General features: G+C 35.1%; 1 protein-coding gene across 1 annotated transcript in view; it reads left to right on the forward strand.

Annotated features, from left to right (window-relative positions):
* The first annotated feature begins 3386 nt into the window (after positions 1–3386).
* The window catches only part of LOC149843354 (glycosyltransferase BC10-like), a 39751-nt gene continuing 19242 nt past the window's right edge, over positions 3387–23895 (forward strand). Inside the window, exons 1-2 of the mRNA XM_090001794.1 lie at positions 3387–3731; positions 5615–5713. Coding sequence (XP_089857920.1) covers positions 3390–3731; positions 5615–5713 — 441 coding nt within the window. The 5' untranslated portion in view covers positions 3387–3389. The remainder of the gene's footprint in view (positions 3732–5614; positions 5714–23895) is intronic.

Genomic DNA, 23895 nt, shown 5'->3' on the forward strand with positions numbered 1-23895 from the left:
AGGGACTTTTTATTATCCAAGAACGAGAGGACTCTCCTTTCTGGATCTTTCTTTCTATTTCTCTCTGGTTTTCACCTTTGCGCGCTCTCTTCCGGTGAGTGTTCTCCTCTTTTTTCGTTCCCTTTTCCTCCTTGCTTTCTGATGTTCGATTCCGTGGATAACATCCGGGGTTTATGAGATCTGGAAGCTGGAGCAAGTTGAGTTCGCTCTTTTCGTTTGGACGTCTGATCTTGAATTCCGATGGTTTTTCCATGCTTTTAGTTGTCGAGGGAGGTTATATTTGTTTTAGGGCTGTAGGAGTGTAAGATAGCGGGGTCCTTTTTTTTTTTGTTATTTTCAGCCTTTTCTGTTGATCGTTGCTGTTTGAGCTCCGATGGACGTTTGATTTGTTCAGTAGCTGGAAATTCATGAGATTGTTGACTCTCGGAGTTTTTATGGTCTTCGATTGTGCAGAATAAGTTTTGATAATCTAGTTTCTCGTTCACCTATTCTGATGCAGTGTTCATGTGTTCGGTAGCTCCACAAGTATGCGAGTTATCACTATTTAGGACCAGGGAAAGTTAAAATTTGACGAGTCTTTGATTTATTTTGATCTTATTGTTTTACTTTGATTGTGTGGTTTCTATTGATATTTGTTGTATTTTCGAACTGAAACGGTGCAATTTCTGGTTTATTCCTTTTTGATATTATGAATTTTGTGTTCATGTTTGAATTTTGCTGCAATTTTAGATATGTAGCTGGATTTTGATTCTCTTGATTTTATACTTTTTTGTGTTTGAAATCAATGCAGAATACAGCATTCTTTTTCTTTTCTATTCCCATTTTGATCCTCAAATTCGTTTTTACCATCTAAACATGCGAAACTGCTAGAATTGGATATTTACGTTCCACCACATGTTAGGAACGACTCATTACACTATTGATAGATCGAAGAAACAAAACCGGGAAGAAGAGAAAGAAATCAACCACACAAAGAACAAGGATTTTACATGGTTCAACAAGAGTTGCCTACGTCCACGGCTGCACTGAGATCCACTATTAGATTGAGATACACACACATTACAAAAGATTGTTTGCCCTTTTTAAATACAAAGAGAGTAGGGCAACCTATTTAGGGTAAAATTACAAAACTACCCACCAAGAATTCTTGCTGCAGAAATTAGGGATTTATATCAAGGTGGAAAACAGGCTCCACACTCCTCCAACACCATAGACCGATAAATGCTGAAATTGAACTATATTTGCCATACTCTGAAGGATAGAAATTTTATAATAACGTCCATGGGCCAAGAAATTGCTCGAAGATTAATCCTACCAAATTCTTAAATAGGACATATCAACTTTTCTTGGATACTCAGGAGCAAACATCTTTGGTGCTGGTCATCACTGACCTGGAAGTCTGGAACACAGAACAGAAATTTATGTTCCATCTTCTTCCTTACTAGAACCTTTGTCTTGATTTGGGAATGAATCATGATTCTTTCAGCGATGATTGCTTTATCATGCATTCTAACATCTGAAGCAAATGCATTTTTTTGATGCCCTTCTCAGAACCAAGATTGATTACATCATTGTTTGAATCACTTCTTATATGCCACTGTGATCTTGTTTCTTTGGGTTAGAGAATGATCGTGACCTTGAGCTGGGGAGTCATCTCTTAGAATTTTAGATTCATTGACAATACTCTTCATCTACCCAAGGCAGAAGCTGACCCATGTTCATGTTCAGTTTGCCAACATTCTGGAAATTGATGAATTTATTGACTTCAAGAAGGCATATTTTACTTAAAGCAGTGATTGTTCTAAGTTTATATGTTCATGTTTTATCTTCAAAGGTTTTACCTTTTACGAGAGGTGATTGCTTTTAGATATGCACTTTTCAGGCTATAATTGAAACTGATTCTTTATCTTGCTTTAAGGAATGCTTTTGAGCCAATTACCACAGTGACAAATATCGCGAGATTTATGAAAACAGAAATTTCTTGCAAGATTTTCAAAATATCACAAAATTTATGAAAAAACATAAATACTGCGATTTAAATGGGATATTTACGTTTTAAACAGCTATTTATCTTGAAAAAACTGTGTTTTTATTTTTAAATAATTTCTATTAATATTTTCTTATAAAAATAATTTTTATAATTTTAATTTATTTTTTATTGCCGAGATTTTGCTGAAAAAATGCGAGATTTATGAAGGTTTTTCAAATTCTTGCAAGTTTTTTAAAAACAAGATTTTGCCATTTTTTAACGTTTGTCACTATGCCAATTACTAGCTCTTTTAGGAGTTCCTTCTGGGTCTCCAATTCTGTATCTTGAAAATGAGATGCACAGGAAGGTGGTGGAGTTGCATCGTCTAGGATGACCAGGGTAGTTTCCTGGCAATGTCTAGTCTTACAAGCCTCCACAGTTAACACAGCTGCCTAGGTGGTCATTTAGGCTTTTCTAAGCAACTTATTTTCTTTCCTAATGAATTTTCCGATGCTTATACTCTATGTTTCATGTTGACTTGGCAATGAAACATTTTGGCATTGCCGGATGTCTTAGGCTGTCACATGGCCTTCTTTTGATAATTCAACTCCATATAAAATTCTCACACACTTGAATTGTGGATTATGTTCCATCTCTAAGTTTTTGTGAGTATTAATCATAATCGCAGATATAGGCGATAGTTTAAAATATAGTGATAATATAGTTATAAATTCATAAAACGATATTAAAGGCTAAATATCATGTTATTTTGAAAATATCAGAAATTTATATATATAATGATATTATATTGATAATATCACAATATTATAAGTTACCTTTTACTTTTTTACTTCTCTTCTATATCTCACTATGCTTTTCTTCTCTTTTTATATTTTTTTACTTTTTTCTTTTATTATATGTGTATTTTATTATCTAAGCATGTTATTTTTCTTACTTTTTATACTATTTTTATGTTTTTAAAAATTTTTAATCACTGAGTTTTTCCTGAGATTTTTCCGAAATTGCCTTGCTGAGATATAGCAGAAGACAATATTTGTGACTATGGTATTGAGGAGAACAGTCTTATTAAAACCGAAGAGTAAAGCAAGAAAACAATTACTGGTCCAAAGAAAGTGTATGACGAGGTACATGGAAATTTTGGCCAATGTATTTGTTCTTTCTTTATTTCTTGATATTGATCTACAATTTTTTTGTATTTTGTCTTGTCTTATCTGCTGCGTGCTGCTCTTGCACTTCATTAGGCCTTAAATAAAACTCTGATTTATGAAGAGAAGAACTAGGTTTATGCATTAATTCATCTGAAAATATGGCAGGGTACTTCTGGTATCGCCGTTTTTCTGCCTTTCTGGTGCATTTTTATGCAATGATTCTGAAGGCGTGGCAGAGAAGAATTGAAGAAATGCAAATGCCACGCAAGAGATCATCTAAGAGACCATTATGGATTATTGCATTGGTTGCAGTGTTGTGCATTTCTATGATAGGTGCTTATGTTTATCCACTTCACCGGTATGCAGCTTGTTACTTCTTTGCTTCAACTGTATGCCACTCTTCACAGCAAAGCTTTCAGCACTTTCAACCTTTTCATCCAAGAACTTATACTGACGATGAGGCTGCAGTTCATGTTCTTGTTGATGATATACTTAAGATGCCTCAAATTCGGCCCAAGAAACCAAAGATTGCTTTCATGTTTTTAACTCCAGATGCACTGCCTTTTGAAAAGCTATGGGAGAGGTTCTTTCTTGTGAGTAGTTCTAGCATTATACTTGTGCTATTTAATATTAGTGTCTTCTTTATTTCTTAGTTGATCCTATTTCTCTTAAACTGTTAGGAAATACAGTTTGGATTCTCACTTTGTATAGAGCCACATTTTTACTTTCTCCCTCATACTTAGTTTAGTCTACTTGTCATTTGAGAATTAGAGCAGGGGCATATGTACAATGATCCGACTATGTAAATGGTTTGTAAAAATGTAAACAATAACATCCTAGTTTCATTCCTTTGTTCATCAACTAACCATACACTCTTTTCTCTCACTTCTTTGATTCTTTTTCTCAACCTTTTTCTTGTAGTATTGTTTATTCTTGTCTTCCATTTTTTTGATCCTAGCGTTGTTTATTCCCCATTCCTTGATTTGAGCATTATAATCAACATTGCATACTTTTGGTTTAGCTGTGGTTTCATCTAGGTCTCCTCCTGGTCCTTTCAATGATGACCTTCATAAAATCCACATGAAATATACTGTTGGTCCCATCAAGTTTGATGAGAATCAATGGAATGGAGTCATTCATATCCATATTGAGTAAAAAACCTCAAATGGAGTTCAAAACCAGATAAAATATGTCTATAATAGACATAAATATCTCTTAAACGCACTCTTATTCCCTTCAAAGGAGGCTTATGTATTTCAAATTCAATTTATACGCCTCCAAGAGCTATTTACTGTGATTGTGTATGAAAAATAATGTAAACACAAGTAATCTAAGGCAGCAAAACATCCAAACAAAGTCAGAATTCAAGATTTTTCAAATCAGGTTGTGTTTTCTTTAACCAGAATGGAAAATAGTGAAAATTTTATGACTCCCTTTACAGAGCTTCAAATCAAGTGAAGTTTGCTTCTAAAATCATGTTTTTAAGCATTCTAACAACAGAAAATTACACCAACCTGAACATAGCATTCTATTGGTCAGGCGTTGCTAAAATGTTTATGTCAGCAGACTCAGCACCCTATTATGCTTTGTAGCAAATAGCCAAATACAATCCAACAATTCTGCATTTTGCATTTTTTTTTACGGCCAAGCTGCATATAATCTCCATGGTGTTTGAAGCCAAGCCCCCTCAGTTATGATTGTGCAATCCAACCATCCGTCTATCTCATCCGACCCCCATTTTTCTCCACTATTTTTAACTATTTCTTACCTGATAATCTCCAGCCCAACTTCCTAATACTCGTCCTGGAGCTCTGATATCATCTCAAATGAATCCCTAGATTAGGAGAGAGAGGAAGAACAACAATAGGTGTTCTATTGTTCTCATTAGTAGGAATATACACATAGCTAACCTCCTTGTTGGGAGAGATGTTGCAATGAATAAAATAAAAAAAACTGACTAAAATGTCCTAATAAGGGTACAATTAAAATATGGTACAGCATAGAAAATTTTTGACCATTCCTAGACATACTTTGACCAAAAAAGTAAGGGAACCTAGTAGACACTTTTCTATTTTATACCATATTTTAATTCTCTTATATGTAAGGGAAGCCAAGATTTTTTCAATCCTTTTATCTCCTACCCATAAGGTGATGTAAGTTTAAAACTAATCCAAAAGATCTTTGTTTCCAAAAAACCAAAACAAACAATACCCTAATAAATATCAAAGACCCTGTCGCTGCCATGTATCTTCTGAAAAACTTTTGTGTATTCCCGTGAGTCTGTATTCTGTAACACATACTTCATATTCATTAAGGTAAATATTAGTTGTTGGTAAGAAAGATTTGAAACATACTTCATATTCATTATGGTAAATATTAGTTGCAGATGAGAAAGATTTGGAAGTGTTCTCTTTCTCACTGATGGAGGCTCACTGTTGAATATGATCCAATTTTTCTTCATGTTACTGAACTTTAGGGTCATGAAGAAAGGTTCTCCATCTATATTCATGCTTCAGAGGGAAAGGCGGAGCATGAAAGCTCTTTGTTTATGAACCGAGAAATTCAAAGTGACAAGGTATATCTAGTCTTTCTTTTTGGCCACCATTTGTAATGCATGTACTGAATTGAATTCTGAGTATTGTTATCTGTTTTTGCCTTTAAATGCTTGATGCTCTGATTGTTTGATTGCCTTTGGTCTTCTTTGGATATTGATGATATTGATATACCTGTATCTACATAAAACCTCCTTTTAGTTTTGACAAGTATCACTAAATTCTAAGATAACTCCATTAAAACAATGTTTTAAAACTCGCCGAGTCAACTCGGTGACTCGGCTGACTCAGCTCGGCTCGGCCCTCCAACGAGTCAACTCGGCAAGCTTAACTCGGGCTGCGAAGACTTGGCTGCTGACTCGGCCTGACTCGGGCGAGTTCTAGGATGTTTGAAATTTGATTTTTTGGGTATTTCAGAATAAAAAAAATTTGTAATATTATTGAGAAAATTACTGGCTTTCTAATACTTGCCCCAGAACCTATAATTCCTAGAATAGATAGACCTTTTAAGGTAAATATGTCTCATTTTATTATCCATCAATCAATATTTCTTTGATTCTCCTAATCATGTATTTTGACCTTGCTATGATGACAACACAAATATGTTAACAGTTAATTCTTAACAACTCAAATGTAACGTGTTTAGACTTGCAAAGATTTCTAGAAATAAAAAAGAGTCAATAGAGAACATTTAAAGAAGCACAAAAGAAAGCATGTAGTTTTCTCCTCATTATGACAATGGCAAAAATATGTTCAAGAGTTACTTAACAAATCAAACAAGTAACCTGCTTACTCTTAAAAAGATTTCATTAAAAATCTATTGACACTACAGAATGACTAGTAATGGACTTTTTCAACTGCAATAGCTTACTTCAAAATTTCAAATGGCTAGCAAACCAAAATATCTCAAGGCCCCTCTTTTAACTGGCTCAATACAAACATCAGGGGTTGCCACAAAATATAAAAAGGTGTTGTACTTAGTTGGAGGCCCTAGTGTACTAAGACAAATACTTCATGTCTTCAAAAATATGAATGTCCTCCACTTCAACACTATTATAGACTAAAATAAATTGTACCAAGTTAACAACGATCGCCATATATTTTGATTCTCATCTGACAGATCACAAATTTCCTTAATGGTAAATAAAACAACCAACTGCATGCACGTACACACACAAAACTGCTTACTATTACCAATAAAACTTCATGCACACACAGGCACACACACACATAATGGCTCATTATTACCAGTAAAACTTCAAATGAATCCCGTATCAAAGTATTTTCATAAGTTGCAATTTTATCTTCTTTGAACATCTCATTGAAGCCATGATAAGCAACTTTGAATATTTGTAGCGATCCTTCTACAAAGACATCATAACTAATAAATATTTGTTAGAATATATATATATATGGTTTATATATATATATATATATATATATATATATATATGGTTTGAGACAAATTATATATTGTTTTTCTTTTAAAATCAAAAGTTAACAAAACCCGGTCCGAGTCACGAGTCAATAAAGAACGAGTTGAGTCCCGAGTCACGGGTTTTAAAACCTTGCATTAAAATGCAGAAATTCGAGTAGCATATGATTTGAATGAAGGATTCAACATTGGATTTGCCTCTCTATGGTATATACTTTAAACACTAAGCACAAAGTGTTGTTTTGTGTTATCAGTAAGCTGCACAGTATAACGTAGAGAAGCTGAAACTGAGGCTATTTTGTGATTGTCTAGAACATGAAAGAGCATTATTGAGTTAGCTTACTAATTGTTAAAATATGTAATCTCATAGACAGCTCATATCTCATATGTAATCTCATAGACAGCTCATGTAATCCCTTGTAATGTTTTTCTTTCTTTTTAGTTAGTTTAGTTCTAGTTTAAATCCAACTAGAACTCACTTAAAATCTATTTTTAGGATACCTTTAGGCTTCACCTTTTTGACTAGTCAAAAAGGTCTTTTTTACCAAGTCAAAAAGGTGAAGCTCCAAGGGAGCCGTTGGGCTCCCAACAGCTCTAATAGAGCCGTTGGGAGTTCGATGACTCCCTTGTGGCTCCTCTCCCCTTCTTCTATAAATATGGGGCTGTTTCCCCTTGTAAAGCATTCTTTGTTCTTTATTTTTTGTGGGAGTTCTCTCCCAAGTTTATGAAATCTTGTTCTTCATTTTATGTATACCCTCTTTTGGGTATTGTGTATGAGTGTGAGCTCTTTTGTGTAAATGCCTTTGTTTCATAAATCCTATTTGTGAGTGTTGAAGAAACAATCCTTGTTAGGGATTGCTACATTCTTTCATGGTATCAGAGCAAGGTTGATAGAAGCAATCAGTCCATAGTTCTTGTGCATTGGAAAGCGTGCCGTTCGTATTTTTCTCAAAGGAAAGAAGCCTCTTTGAAGGGCTAGTTGCGTGGAGCCTTGGAAGCTTGGAAGACTAGATATTTTTGCTTCTTGTGGTGGTGTACTTCTTTCTTTTTCTTTCCTTCTTCCCCCCTTCTTCTTTTCCTAAACTTGTAAAATGGATGACAATGATAATGTCATCATTAAGCCCATAAAACTCAATGATTCTAACTATGTAACATGGGCTTCTATCATGAAGCACCTCATTTGAGGAAATGGGCTATGGGGATTAGTGGATGAAACTGATGAGGAACCTAAACTAATGCTCACTAAAGAAGAAGAAGGAAAAGAAATACCTCTTTCGGAAGTAGAAAAAGTTAAAGCCGTTTTCACTTATGAGAAAAAGTGGAAAGAATGGAGAATGCGTCACGCCAAGATTATGTCGGCTCATTTCTAGTGTGGATATAAAGAAGTGTTCAAGCCTTGCGAAGTTTGAATACGTTAATGATGCTTGGGACTATCTCAAGAGAATGTATTCTCTTAAAGATGTTGCCCATATATGTAATCTTCAAGAAAAGGTTCGCAATATGGTTCAAGGAGATAAAAGTATTAGAGAATACTATAATAGCTTGTCCGAGCTATGGGAAGAATTGGCTCTCCTTGAACCAAAGTGGCATTGTCTACAAGATATAGAGCTTCGACAAAATCAAATAAATGCGGAGCATTTTTTCAATTTATTAATGGTCTAAGACCGGAATTTGAGACAACCAAGTCCGCTCTTCTTCATCGAGGGAAGGTTCCCTCTATTGAGGACACAATTGAAGAATTGAGTATGGAAGAAAACCGACTCAACAAAAGAATCTCAAAAAATGATGATGACTCATTTTTAGCTGTTTCAAGACCAGGGAATCATGTTCGTGCATATAAACCTCCACATTTTGGAAGAACATATGATGAGAAATACGGAAGTAAGGTGGAAAGAAAAGAAATAATTTGCTATTATTGTCGTGAACCTGGGCACGTCAAGACGCACTGCCCAAAGTTAAAGAAGACTTATGAAAAGAAAGTTGCTACTGTTGAAGCCCAACAAGAGACAAAAGAAACATCTATTGGAAGCATGTTGTTATCTCAGCTAGTGGAGGCACTTCAACCACTTCTTAAAGGAGCTTCCCCATTTGCTGGAGCTGCAGTCTCTTCAGTAAGCATCTCCGATTCAGGTAAACCTTTTTGGCTTCTTGATTTTGGTGCATCTTTTCATATGACTCCTAACATAGAATTATTGTCTCAATATCATAACTCAAGTGGTTCAAACGTTTTGACTGCCGACGACACTCATCTTGAGATTAAGGGAATAGGATATTTTGAAAATTCTTCTCAAAACTCAAACAAATTTCGTATTCCAAAAATTAGATATATTCCCAAACTTAATTTAAACCTTTTATCCGTATCTCAGTTAACTGATCATGGGTGTAATGTTTTCTTCTCCTCTCATGATTGTCGAGTACATGATCACCAGTCAGAGAAGTTGATTGGGGAAGGCCATAGAGAAGGAGACTTATACTACATGGATTTTTTGGATTTTTCCAAGAGCACACTGTGTTGCAATGTTCAAAAATTGGATTTGGTTCTTTTGCACAAAAGATTTGGACATCCTTGTATATCCAAGATTCAACACTTTCCAAACATGATTTTTTTTTATAATTTTGAAACTTTTATATGTGAAAATTGTATTCTTGAAAAAATGAAAAGATTACCTTTTCCGGAAAGAACTTTTGTTTCTACAAGACCACTTGAGTTGATTCATTCTGATGTTTGGGGTCCTGCACCAATTATATCAAAAGGTGGGTTTGTTTATTATGTTATCTTTGTAGATGACTTTACACGACACACTTGGATTTATTTTCTTAAACATAAATCCGAAGTCTTCTCGTATTTTAAAATCTTTCATAATATGGTCAAAAATAAATTTAAAGAGGATATTTCAATATTTCGTACCGATTCAGGAGGAGAATTCTTATCAAAGGAATTCAAAGATTATTTAAATCAATATGGAGTTATACATCAAAGGTCATATCCCTACACTCCTCAACAAAATGACCTAGCTGAAAGAAAGCATAGGCACATTATTGAGACAACAAGAACCCTCCTCATATCACATCAAGTACCAAAAATTTTCTGGGTTGAAGCAACCTTAACTGTTGTTTATCTCATCAATAGGATGCTCTCTTCGTCGTTAAATAATATTTCTCTAATCGAAAAGCTTCTTAAAGAAATTCCTGATTACTCCAGGTCAAGGGTATTCGGGTGCAAATGTTTTGTATTCTCAGATAAAAATGATAAGCTTTCCTCTCGAGCTATTCCTTGTGTCTTCTTAGGATATGCAAGTCATCAAAAGGGTTATAGATGTTTTGACTTTAGAAATAACAGATTATATGTCTCAAGAAACATATCCTTCTTAGAAAATAAAAGTCCATTTGAAACCAAAGCATATGCAGAAACAGATGAGTATTCCTTTCTATTTGATTTAGTCTCAAAGAATGAAGAATGTAACATTGAGCAAGATGATCAAAGTGATATTTCTCCTCTTGAACCAATTAGTGATAACCAAGAGTTCATTCAATATTCTAAACGAGGAAATTCAGAAAGACCATGTGACCTTGAGAGGTACTCTGTAGAATCAGAACCCGAGGTGTCAACAAGAAAATCTACTAGGATCTCAAAAATTCCTGAGAAATTTGTGTCATATAAATCTTTTTTGCCAAAATTTCAAGCCTTTATAGCCTTAATTCACTCCTATGAAGAACCTCCCAGTTACGCTATAGCCAAAACCCAACCAGAATGGGTAAAAGCCATGCAAGTGGAATTAGAAGCCTTAGAAAAGGCAAACACTTAGACTATACAAGAACTTCCGCCTAACAAGAAACCTATTGGTTGTCGATGGGTTTACAGAGTAAAGACTAAAAGCGATGGCAGTCTTGAGTGGTTTAAGGCTAGATTAATTGCCAAGGCTACGCTCAAGAATATGAAATAGATTATGAGGAAACCTTTGCTCCAGTAGCTAGAATGACCACAATTAGAATTCTAATTGCCCTTGCCTCTATAAAGCAATGGTTCATATATCAAATGGATGTTAAGAATGCGTTCCTAAATGGTAGTTTAACTGAAGAAGTATACATGGATCCACCACCAAGAATTGTTCCTAAAGGAAAAACTCTTCGTCTAAATAAAACCTTGTATGATCTTAAACAAGCTCCGAATGCTTGGTATGATAAATTTAGCAGGGTGATGCTTGATTTTGGTTTTCAATCTTGTCTTACTGACACTGCTTTATTTGTTAAGAATTCTAATACAGGTATCATTATCCTCCTTCTCTACGTTGACGATATGATCATCACTGGCAGTGACAAACAGGGAGTGTGCAATATTAAAAAATTTCTCAAAAGTCACTTTGAAATGAGTGATTTGGGTTTCTTAAAGTACTTTCTTGGTATAGAAGTTGCTTATTCTTATAGAGGATATTTGCTAACACAATCTAAGTTTGCTTTGGATATTGTTGTCAGGTCAGATATTTCAGATGAAAGACATGTGGACACTCCATAAGTTGTAAATGTCAAGATGAAAAGTGATGATGGAGAACCTCTTGAAAACCCAACTCCGTATAGACAACTTGGCGCTTTGTCATACCTTTCCATTACAAGACCCGACATTGCACATGTTGTCTATACAGTCAGTCAATTTCAACATGCTCCAACTTCTGTCCATATGGGAGCAGTTTTGTGAATTATCAGATATATTAAAAATTCTATATCTCGGGGTCTATTTTTGTCTGCTTCTAATATCAAGCTTCTTGCTTATATTGATGCAGATTGGGGAGGTGATCCAAATGATCGTCATTCAACAACAGGTTTTTGTGTTTTCTTGGGGGAATCGTTGATCTCATGAAGATGTAAGAGGCAACAAGAAGTATCCCTTTTATCAACAGAGGTTGAATACAGATCAATGACTACTACAACTATGGAAGTAGTCTGGCTTCGACGGCTGCTTTCCGACATGGGAGTTGAAAGTTCAGAAGCATCCGACATGTGTTGTAACAACAAGAGCTCTATCTACATTGCAAGCAATCGGACGTTCCACGAACGTACCAAGCATATAGGAATGGATTGTCATTATGTTTAGGAGGAATTCTTGCACGACACCATCAATCTTCCCTATGTTGCTTCTGAATAACAGCTGACCGATTTCTTCACCAAGCCTCTTGCTGCTACTAGATTTCACTTTCTCTTAGACAAACTTTCGGTTATCCAACCGTAAGTTTGAGGGGGTGTTAAAACATGTAATCTCATAGACAACTCATATCTCATATGTAATCTCATAGACAACTGATGTAATCCCTTGTAATGTTTTTCTTTTTTTTAGTTAGTTTAGTTCTAGTTTAAACCCAACTAGAACTCACTTAAAATCTATTTTTAGGACACCTTTATGCTTCACCTTTTTGACTAGTCAAAAAGGTCTTTTTGACCAAGTCAAAAAGGTGAAGCTCCAAGGGAGCCGTTGGGCTCCCAACAGCTCTAATAGAGCCGTTGGGAGTCCAATGACTCCCTTGTGGCTCCTCTCCCCTTCTATAAATATGGGGCTGTTTCCCCTTGTAAAGCATTCTTTGTTCTTTATTTTTTGTGGGAGTTCTCTCCCAAGTTTATGAAATCTTGTTCTTCATTTTATGTATACCCTCTTTTTGGGTATTGTGTATGAGTGTGAGCTCTTTTGTGTAAATGCCTTTGTTTCATAAATCCTCTTTGTGAGTGTTGAAGAAACAATCCTTGTTAGGGATTGCTACATTCTTTCACTTATGAACCTAGAAGTGATGTCTGAATAATTTTCCGTAGTCTGTGTCATGCTGTTTGTTGAAACCCTTCATTATAATTCTGGCTTTATATCTTTCTACTGTTCCATCCTATTTGTACTTCACCTTGTAGACCTATTTGTTTCCGACTATATTTTTGTTCTATGTAGAGTTACCGGAAGCGCCTAGGTAAAAGGGGAAGCGCGCTTCGGAAGCGTGAGGGGAAGCGTCCCCCTTTTTTTGGGAAGCGCGCTTCCTCTACGCTTCCCCCATTTTTCCATTTTTTTCGCTTCCCCCTCTCTTCCGGTTCGCTTCCTAGGTCGCTTCTGAGACGGTTCAGAATTTTCTTCTAAGTAGTCCCACGCTTCCCCGCTTCCTAAATTTTTGAAAGTGCCTTGCTTCCCGCTCCCGCTTCCCGCTTCCGCTTCCTTGACTGGTAACTCTGGTATGAACAGTAAGATTGATTAATTCAAGATGTGGAGTTTTCATGTTTTCCTACCCAAAAATATCAAAGCATATGTCAGTTTGTAAAATTCAGCAAATAGTATAAGTTTATAAGATCAATACAACAACAACAACAACAACTACGCCTTCATCCCAAAACAATTGGGGTCGGCGAAGTTTATAAGATCAATCTAAGCTGAAAAGTTTCCAATGCTAAATCAGAAATTCATACAATCTGAATTATCTATTATGTTTCTTCTCAAATCATAGAACGCCCAGAGGAATTCAATCATCATTTTAATACTAATTTGTGGCAGTTTATGCAAGGATAACTGTTCCCACTTAAAAGAATAAAAAATCCATTTTGGAAATTGAGTTATAATTAAAGTCTCAACTTTGCAACTTATAGTATTAAAAAACGTAATGTTTTATAATTGAAATAATTGCTACTACATATATTATGCAACAAATTACTTCATACATAATCGCAATATAATCTGAAAATAGTAAACGACAAAAATAAGGTTAGATTAACCATTATTGGCAAAACCATGTCATAGAATTGACAAAACAAAACACTAAGGAGCAATGCGTAACCATTATTAACCATTAGATGTTTCTCCAGTTTGTCTAGTGGCCAGTACAGTAGCAGATTTTATTGCTAAAGCAGTTCATGGTTATGGAAAAAACAAATTTAGCTTATGATAACTCATATAAACTCAATTTAAATAAATGAGAATACATGTAGAGAACATAGAGCACATATATGCAGGCTGTTAAGATTAATGTAATGTATATATATATATATATATATGGGAGTCAAGTCAAAGATAGTTTGACTTTCTCCCAATGGCTAGAATTCTAGCCGTTGGGAGCTCTCTCTCATTCTTTAATGAGAGGACTTCCCCTCTCCATTCCACTTCTTCTCTCTACTTTTCTCTATAAATATGGGTGGGTGGGTGAGTGAGAGAGTGATGGGTAGTTCTAGATATTTTTTAGTGTTCTTGAGTGCATTTTGTAGTGAGGTTTTTATGTATTTTATTGTTCATTATGAATGAAATCATTTATTCACAAAACTTGTATTAGTTTGTATCTTGTTAGTATTCAAATGTATTTTGATTTGGTATTTGGATTACGATTTGGAATGTCTTGGGTTCCGTGTCATTTTGTGACACAGACCAGTACTGAATTTTGCTTCATGATTTCATCGTTAAAGTATATTTTAGTCTCCTTGCACTACTGGAAAACTAACGAGTCATTCACTTTATTTTATTGGAGTTCATCTCTCTACTACCTGCATTTCAATCATTCATTCACTGTAATACCTATAATTTTTTAATGTTTATTTAATCAATAAAGGTGAATGTTATTTCAATTTTTGGCTTTAATTTTTATTTAATAGAGATAGAAGTGAATAAGAATCCAAAATACAAACTCGAATGAATTTAAAAGTTTTAATGAACTTAACTTGAAATTAAATTCCACGAGAAAATGGGAATTCGAATAGAATTTAGAATTAAATTTAAAATTTAGATTTGGATGTAATTAAATTTAATTTGGTCTGTTATTTGGATTTGGATCTCAAATAGGTCCAAAATCCACTTGGGAATTGGATATGGATATGTGTCTAATTTAAATTTAATTAGATCCAAACTAGATTAAGAATCAAATAGGAAACCTAGATTAGGGAGTTAAATTTAAAAAAATAATAAAAAATAATTAGAAATATTTTATTTTTGGCAGGTAGGATCCGGGGTTGGATGTCGAATGATATCTGATCCAGTTGACATTTCTAAACTCATAAATAGTCTGATAATGGATCACAGATATTTTAATAATAGAACTCCGATATTCCAACTATGGATTTTGGATAATTTTAAATGGACTTTAGAATTTAATTTCATCTAGAATAAATTGTCATTGAATTTAATAAATATGCATTTGAATTTGCATAAACAAGCAATTGAAAAGTGGTTAAGTGTACAATTGGAATTTAATTGGGTTGAATCTCAATTTGGATATAATTGGATTTGATTTGGAATTAAACTGGATTTAAAATTGGTTAATTAGCCCATAGGGTGGGACACCCCCTATGTAGGCCCCACTTAGAAATTTGGTTCTAATATGGGATAGATCATAGATCCAACTAAATTAAGTCAAAACCCAAGTAGGGTGGGACGTTCCCACCTACTTGCTATATCCACTAAATGAAGTAATTAAACTAACCTAATTGATTTAACCAACTAACATGGAGTCCTAATTGACTTGGATTTCCTAAGTTAGATCGATGTGTAATTAGCAGAGTTACTAGAAGCGCCTAGGTAAAAGGGGAAGCGTGCTTCCCCGAAGCGCGAAACGTCGCACTTCCGAAGCGTGAGGAGGAAGTGTCCCCCTTTTTTGGGAAGCACGCTTTCCTTTTATGGGAAGCACACTTTCCCATTTTTTTCATTTTTTTGCTTCCCCCTCGCTTCCGGTTCGCTTCCTAGGTCGCTTCCGAGACGGTTCAGAATTTTCTTCTAAGTGGTCCCACGCTTCCCCGCTTCCTAAATTTTTGAAAGTGCCTCGCTTCCCGCTCCCGCTTCCTCGACTGGTAACTTTGGTTCTATGTTCTTGGAACAATGGACCGTGTGTGATTTAGGTGTATGTCCTCTATTTTTGCGCTCATTGCATCTATCCATTTTTTGCCTTTAATGGCTTCTTGATAGACCATAGGTTCTCTTGGTTGATTTTATGAAAAAGGTCCAAAATTCATGGATAAAAGCTTCATAAGAACAAACCTCTGGATCAAATGACTTTCTCTAGTTCATCTCTTGAACTGTGCTGTATTTGTGCTCATGACTTCTGCTTTATTGACATCATGGGCTGCCCTTTTTGAGCTTTTAATCTTCTAGTGTATACATGTTTTACTGTTGGTCTCTCAAACTGAATGGGTGCCAACTGGCAAGTTCCAATATGATCAACATCTTTCTATAATTCATTCTCTGTTGTCTAAACATGTCTCTTTACTTATCAGTTTTGTTGACTTACTTTGGGCTGACTGGTCTTCTTTGTAAAGTGACTCCAATTCCTTATCAGGATTAGCTGAAATAATAATTAGATCATGCTCGTTTCTTTGAATTCATAATTTACAATTTCTTTATTTCCTTCAAGAAAAGGTTCAGAGCTTTGATGGGTGTCATGAAATACATTTAAAGCGTTATCATTATGTAACATTTGCGGAGTTGATGCGTGGCTGCTTCATAAAAAATAACATGTCTAGATATGTAAACCTTGTGTTTTTTTTGTTCTTTAGCAATGATGCCCCTTTTGAACATCTGAGTATCCAACAAAGCTGCAAGGGATAGATTTGGTTTGTAGCTTGTTTCTGTCATTACCATACACGTGCATAACAATGATATCTACAAACTTTCATGAAATTATAATGAGGAGTCTTTTTGAAAAGTTCAAAAGGTGATTTGTGCTTGAGGGTAGAAGTTGGAAGACAATTAATGATATAAATTGTTGTATGAAAAGCTTCTATCCACAAGCCCTTCAAAATGCCACTGCTATACATTAGAGAACTAGCCATCAGATTTATATGTCTATGTTTCCTCTCCGCCACCACATTTTTTTTGTGTTTCAAGTCAGGAAACACTGGATGCTCTATCCCATTTTCTTGTAGGTACTCATAAATAAATCAACACAAGTACTCTCTCTGTCTATCACTTTTAAAAGATCATATGGCAATATGAAGCGCTCTTCAACATAGACTTTAAAGTTTTTAAAAGTTTCAGACATATCAGATTTATGTCTCAAAAAAAAGATCTAGGTATACCTAGTGAAGTATCCACAAAAGCAACACAACATTTGGAACCATAAATGGAACTAATAGGTGTGGGACCTCATACATCTAAGGAAATGAGCTATAAGAGTGATGTAGTTTTGATTCCTCAATGAAAAAGGCAAAACAAGTACATTTTCTCATTTGACAACTATAACAAAGTTTATACTGATCCATACTACAACTATGTGAATTGACAAGACATAAACTCAGGAGTTTCAATATTATAATGACCCAAATTTTGGTGCAATGCATTGATATCTATTCCAAGCAAAATAGATAAAAAATTGAGTATGCCCATGTCGAGGAGTGATGAGATTCAAAATGTATGTCTTCACAACTTCCCCTTAGCAAACGTGGTTTCTGAATGCTGGTCCTTCAAGAAAAACAAAATCGGAGACCAAGACAAAGAACTTATAGTCTCTCTAGACATTTCTGGCATAGAAATCTGATTCTTACAGAACCTAAAAACAAGAAAAACATTGTTTAGAACAATATTACCTTAAGTGAGATTGAGAACCATTATCCTTATATGTGTGATGAAGTGAGAGGACCAGTCTCCTATAACTATGGCACCCTTCCCAATAAATGGGACAAGGAAAAAAAATATACCTAGGTTCTTTTTGCTGTAGTTGGTTGTTTTGTCAATAGCTCATCCAGGGTCATCAGCATCAGCAACCACCAAGCTATCAAAAGAGGATTGCTGCTTCAATGCTAGGACCAGCGAGTCACCCTATTGCTTGCTGAACTCGATGTTGATTAACTCTGAACTGATGAACTGGGTCACATTTATATCGATCCGAATAATACTGTAACCACAAACTTGGTATGTGATGATGTTGTAGTTATTTATGTTCCAGTAGTTTCCATTTCATTCATCTCCTTGTCCATAAACCATGTTGCCCAACAATGAATGTCCTAAGATTGTGGCCATTAGGGGTAACTAAACACCATGGCGACTCTTTCTTGGACTCTACCTCCTCAAAAAGTACCATTGATGTTATTTATGAATAATATATCATGCAATGCATTATTGATCTTGTAGAGCACTTCTTCCCAAGCATGGCATCATAATTCCAATAATTAAGGGGCACAACTCAGAGTAGCTTGGGTTCTTGGGTCCCATAGAAAGCTTCACAATAAAACTTTTATAATCTATGCCTAAACCTCGAAGGACATAGTAGACCCTGTCATACTCACAGACGGTTGCATTATTATAGCCAATTGGTCATAAATTTGCTTGAGATAGCCCAAGTAATCAAAGATAGTCTTTTTCCTTTTCTTTCAATCCTATAGTGGTTGCCTAAGGACCTAAGGTACATCTCATAACAACCAAAACTTAGGCATATGACATGCATTGTATTCCATAATTCATATGTAATGGAGAGACCAACTACCTAAGATAATGTCCTTTGATAATATATAATTGATCCATCCAATCAATCACGCTCACAAACGAACCATTCTTCAGGGATTATGAGCCATGATTGTCTCTTTTGACCCATCTTCTCTTACTTCCTCATAAATGGTGATAGTGGTGTAAGAGACACGAAATCCAAGACAAAGAAAAAAGAAACATTATTCTAATTCTATTAAGCAAATTAAATCCAAATTATCACCAATGCATTTGGTTAAAACCAACAAACATATCGTAGCCAAGAACCAAGAGCTAAAAAAATTAATATTTTCAGTAACCAAAATATGCAAAAATTACACTGTATCCTCACTACGATCACACTCATACACAAACATCTTATCCATCACTCTCTCAATCACACAATGAGGCATATGCCTCATATAAATAACCAACCAAAATACCATCCTAATGGCTAATTTGACTAGCAGTTAGACTATCCTAATGGCTAGCAGACTACAACAGTTAGTCCATCTGCTAGTTGGACTAGCTACCAATAATAAAAATAAAAGAAAACTAAAAATAAAAGAATCCTAAAACTAGCCTACAAGTATACATAAGTATACTTATCCTAAAATACATAAAAAAACAGGTATACCTAAAGTAACCTTGCATACAACTTAAATTAAATATACAAGAACACACATAAAAAGAAGAAAATACCTACTTTAGTATATACAAGATAAATACGATTACATAAGAAAAAACTACATATACATTAACACCCCTCAAACTTCCGGTGGATCACCTAAAGTTTACAACAACAAGATAATGATAGATCTTCAAATGCTTCCATAATCTTCAAGATGAGACCTTCAAAACATCAATTAGAATTCTAAGCACTCAAATCTTCAAGAAGGCTGAAAAGGGCATGGAACAAACACATAATCTAAATAGGACCAAACAACTAAATCGGGTGAGCCTGTTTTGGGTAGTTGGGTTCTACAGGTGAAAGACTGGGTCAAGGGCTCAACCACGACTTGGTTGAGTTAGAGGAGGTTCTAGGGACATGAAAGGAGGTCTGAAGAGAGGCTGAGACATTGGGATAGGTGCAGGTCAGTTTCAGAAGTCAGAACTGTCTTGGTACATGGACAACACTCACTCTGTAAGTGCAGTTTTAGGCATTCAGGTAGATTCGGGTTGTGGGATGATTCAACGAGGCTACAAGTCAAGTTAGGAATACCTCTTATATACCTTTGAGAATATCGACAAAGTGCTGGACCAATATAACCACGATTGAGGAGCAACACCACATTGAAATCCCGAGTCAGGCGTCACCTTCGTTTAGCACCTAGGGGTTAGAAGGGCTTGGGCTCTTGCAATGATTTGAACTGCCTTCTCGTGAGGGCTTGTGCCCATGTGTATCACAAAAAGAAGAGAGAGAAACATGAGAGAGGTGAGAGAAGAAGATGGCGAGAGAGACGTCTAGAGAGAGAGAGAGAGAGAGAGAGAGAGGAACGTCCAGAGAGAGATAGAAGTCCAAATTCATTCTATAATTCAATTCATTATTCAATAATCAATAAGGAGATATCAAACCTCTATTTATAGATTTGGTGCCTGGAGTATAATCAAATTCTAATCCATAAAATTAAGCTAACACATGAACCTTGACTAAATTCACAACTTCTCTTAGTTCCTGCATTGAGATAGCAATACGAAGCAACAACTACAACACAATATATACATATGTGTGTATTTGTGATTTTAAAACAAATTTGTTTTTAAACATAATAATATTAAATAAATATATATGGAAAGAGGATGGTCAAGCACACCAAAAACATGCAAACATACTATGTATATAAAATACAATAAACAATTTAAATCACAAATGAGAAAAATATTCTACGAAAAAATAGTTAAAATATAATAATTGTTAAAACAAGAGGCAATATCCATTAAGATAAATACAAATTTTGAGACACAATATAAATCATAAAGAATAAAATAATCACCAGAGAACCAGGTTAAAATGATTTTCAAAACAATTAAGAGATATAATAAATATTTCAATCAAGAATTATAATTCTTCTTAAAAAAAATCAAGAGTTATTAAGATAATCGTGAGAAAAATAATTTTGATTTTTTTTAAAATCCCAATAATAATAATAGCCATAAAAAATTTCAAGAAAAACTGGAAGCTATGTCACATAGGTATGGGCACAACGATGTGGCACTTTATAAAAACTTGGGTGTGGGGCATGCTTGAGGGTATATATATTTTAATATATATATATAACTTGGGTTTGGGGGGCTCGAGGTATCCCTTACGGGGGGTGGGGGGTGGAGCTCAAGGTACCCTTATCCCTAATTTTTTAATGGGGCGGGGGAGAAGGGGGAGGCTCAAGGTATCCCTTACCCCTATTTTTTTAATGGGGTGGGGGCTGGCTTGATGTACCCCTAACCATTCTCAAGGTATTCTTGAGCCCTTCCTTTTTTTAATGGACCAAAATGGACTCGGTCAAAGTTGATCGAGTCCATTATAGACAAAAATAACCCTAGGTGAGGGTTGATCGCACCTGCACCTACGTCGCAATAAAAAATTCAAAGAAAATACTTGGAAAGCTCACAAGAGCAGGGGAAGAGATAAAAAATACCCGCAAAGTTAATGAAAATTTTCAGGGAGAAAGGAAAACATTTTCCAACTCTTTAATCTAAAAAATTATTAAGATTACACAAAAACAGTTTGGTCACCACATGCAATCACCTTACAAGCTCACAATTGAACTACCTCAACACCCGAGTTTATCAAATAATTGCATAGAACCAAAGATTAAAACAAATGTCACCAATAACACCAAGAGTGACCATACACCCACAAACAGGCTATCTAAACTGACAACAAACACAATGACAACCATAAGAAGTACACACAACTCATCTCACAAATGCTTGTAAAACTGACAAATAAACATAAGCTACAATAGGTGCACACGACTTACCAGACACAAGTTGTAAAACTGATAAAACAACAAATTTTGCTTTCAATGAAAGAAAGGTAATTATGCAAGAGTAAAGGTTGGAAACATGGAGAAATAAGAGTCCTATGCTGAACACAAAATTATCAAACAACTTAAATAGCATATCTAAGACGATTAAAAAACAATGTTCAAATCAAAACAATAAATTTTACAATCTCCAAGAACACCCGGTTGAATTCATAAGAACCATCATGTGTTAAAATGTATAATGTAACATATATAATATATATATAATAATATAATATAATATTATTATTATACAACAACAACAACAACAACAACAACAACAACAACAACAACTACGCCTTCATCCCAAAACAATTGGGGTCGGCGATATGAACCAAAAAAGAAAATCATTCTGGGTCTTCCACATGAATCTTTCTCCTCCAATCATTTCTATCCAATGCCATGTCCTCGGTGAGGTTCAAAGCATTCATATCCTTTCCTATCATCTCCATCCAAGTCTTCTTAGGCCTACCCCGACCTCTTTTAGCTAATATATTTTTCCATTTCTCCATCGTTCTAACTGGAGCATCATTAGGCCTTCGCCGAATATGTCCAAACCACCATAAACGATTCTCTCTCATCTTATTTTCAATGGATGCAACGCCTACCTTCTTACGTATCTGCTCGTTTCAAATCTTATCTTTTATTGTATTTCCACACATCCATCTAAGCATACGCATCTCAGTTACACTCATTTTTTGAATATGATGTCTCTTGGCAGCCCAACATTCCGTACCATATAGTAAAGCGGGCCTAATTGTCGTCCTATAAAACTTTCCCTTTAACCGTGTTAAAATGTATCTCTCTTTATGTAAATATTTACATATATATATAAAGAGAGATACATATACATATATACATCATGTATATATGTATATGTATCTATCTTTATATATATATGTAAATATATATGTTTCCTTTTTCTTGTAAAACCCACAAGGGTATTTTAGTCATTTCTCTTTTGCGCATATTCATAATTATGAATATGTTGTAATTCTTTTTGTATTTTTTACTTTTCTTCTTTTTCTTTTTTTCTTTTCATTTTTTGTCTTTTTTGATTGTTGACTCAAAGTCAACTTGGAGGGCTCAACACTAGCTGTTGAGCCTCTCCAACGGTTAGAATTCTAACCGTTGGAGGGGCTCCAACAGCTAGTGGAGCCCCTCCAAGGCTCCTTTTCCTCTTATAAATAGGGGAGTTCCCCCTTTGTAAAAAGCACTTCTTGGAGCTTTTGTTCTCCATTCTTCTCAATAAAATTCTTTATATTTTGTATGCCTTTGTGCATTTGAGTTTCTTTATCGTACCTTTGTGTACATTTGTTCTAAGTGTTCTTGTGCATTTGTGCACATTGGTGTTATTGTGCTTATCGCACACTTTATCTCATTTTTGAGATATTTTCACATGGTATCAGAGCTAGGCTTAAAAGAAAAGAAAATCGTGCTTTTTTCTCTCTTCGTTGGAGTACCTCGTAAAGCATGCCATTAAGTTGTGGTGGTTGGAGTGAAGACTCGACTCTTTATTCTATATTTTAGAAGCTTCCTACATCAAGAAGGGACTCATTTCACATTGTGGTACACATTTATTTCTCTTTGTATCCTCTCTAATGGGCGAAAAGGATTCTCACTTCTCTCTTGGCTTCAAATTGAATGGAACGAATTGTCATGTATGGGCCGGGAATATGGAGGCCCATATAAAAGGAAAGAGTCTTTGGGGATATGTTCAAGGAACTATTCCCGAACCCGAACAAAAAATTACTACCCTTGAGAGAGGGGAGATCAAGGTTCTTGAGGGAGAAGAAAGAGAAAAGGCTTTTGAAGATTACAATAAGAAGCATGAAGAGTGGGAAATGAAAAATTACAAAATACTCTCATGGTTCTTCTCTTCGGTTGAGACCAAAATTAATGCCAACATTCTAAAGTTCAAAAAGGCATATCAAGTATGGGAATATCTTGAAAGAATGTATACTTCAAAAGATTTGTCCCATAAATACTATCTTCAAAAGAAGGCTTTAACCCTTCAACAAGGAGAAATGTCCGTTAGAGAGTACTTCGCCGAGTTATCCACTATTTGGGATGAGCTTGCCCTCCAAGAACCTAAATGGAGTGGTGAGGCTATTGAATTGAGGGCCAAACAACTAGAAGATGATCATTTCTTTAACTTTTTAAATGGGCTTACACCCGAGTTTGAACAAACTAGATCCTCTCTCTTATCTTCTTTCTCTTCCCCTCCTTTGGAAGATGTGCTTACCAAATTAAGTGGAGAAGAAACTAGATTGGGAATAAAACCAATCTAAGTGTTTTGGCCGTTCCCTCTAAAGATGAGGATGAGGGTGCTTATGCCGTCTCAAGACCGGG

The sequence above is a fragment of the Nuphar pumila genome, chromosome 3 (assembly GCF_984573655.1).
Source record: "Nuphar pumila chromosome 3, dmNupPumi1.hap1.1, whole genome shotgun sequence".
Taxonomy (NCBI): domain Eukaryota; kingdom Viridiplantae; phylum Streptophyta; class Magnoliopsida; order Nymphaeales; family Nymphaeaceae; genus Nuphar; species Nuphar pumila.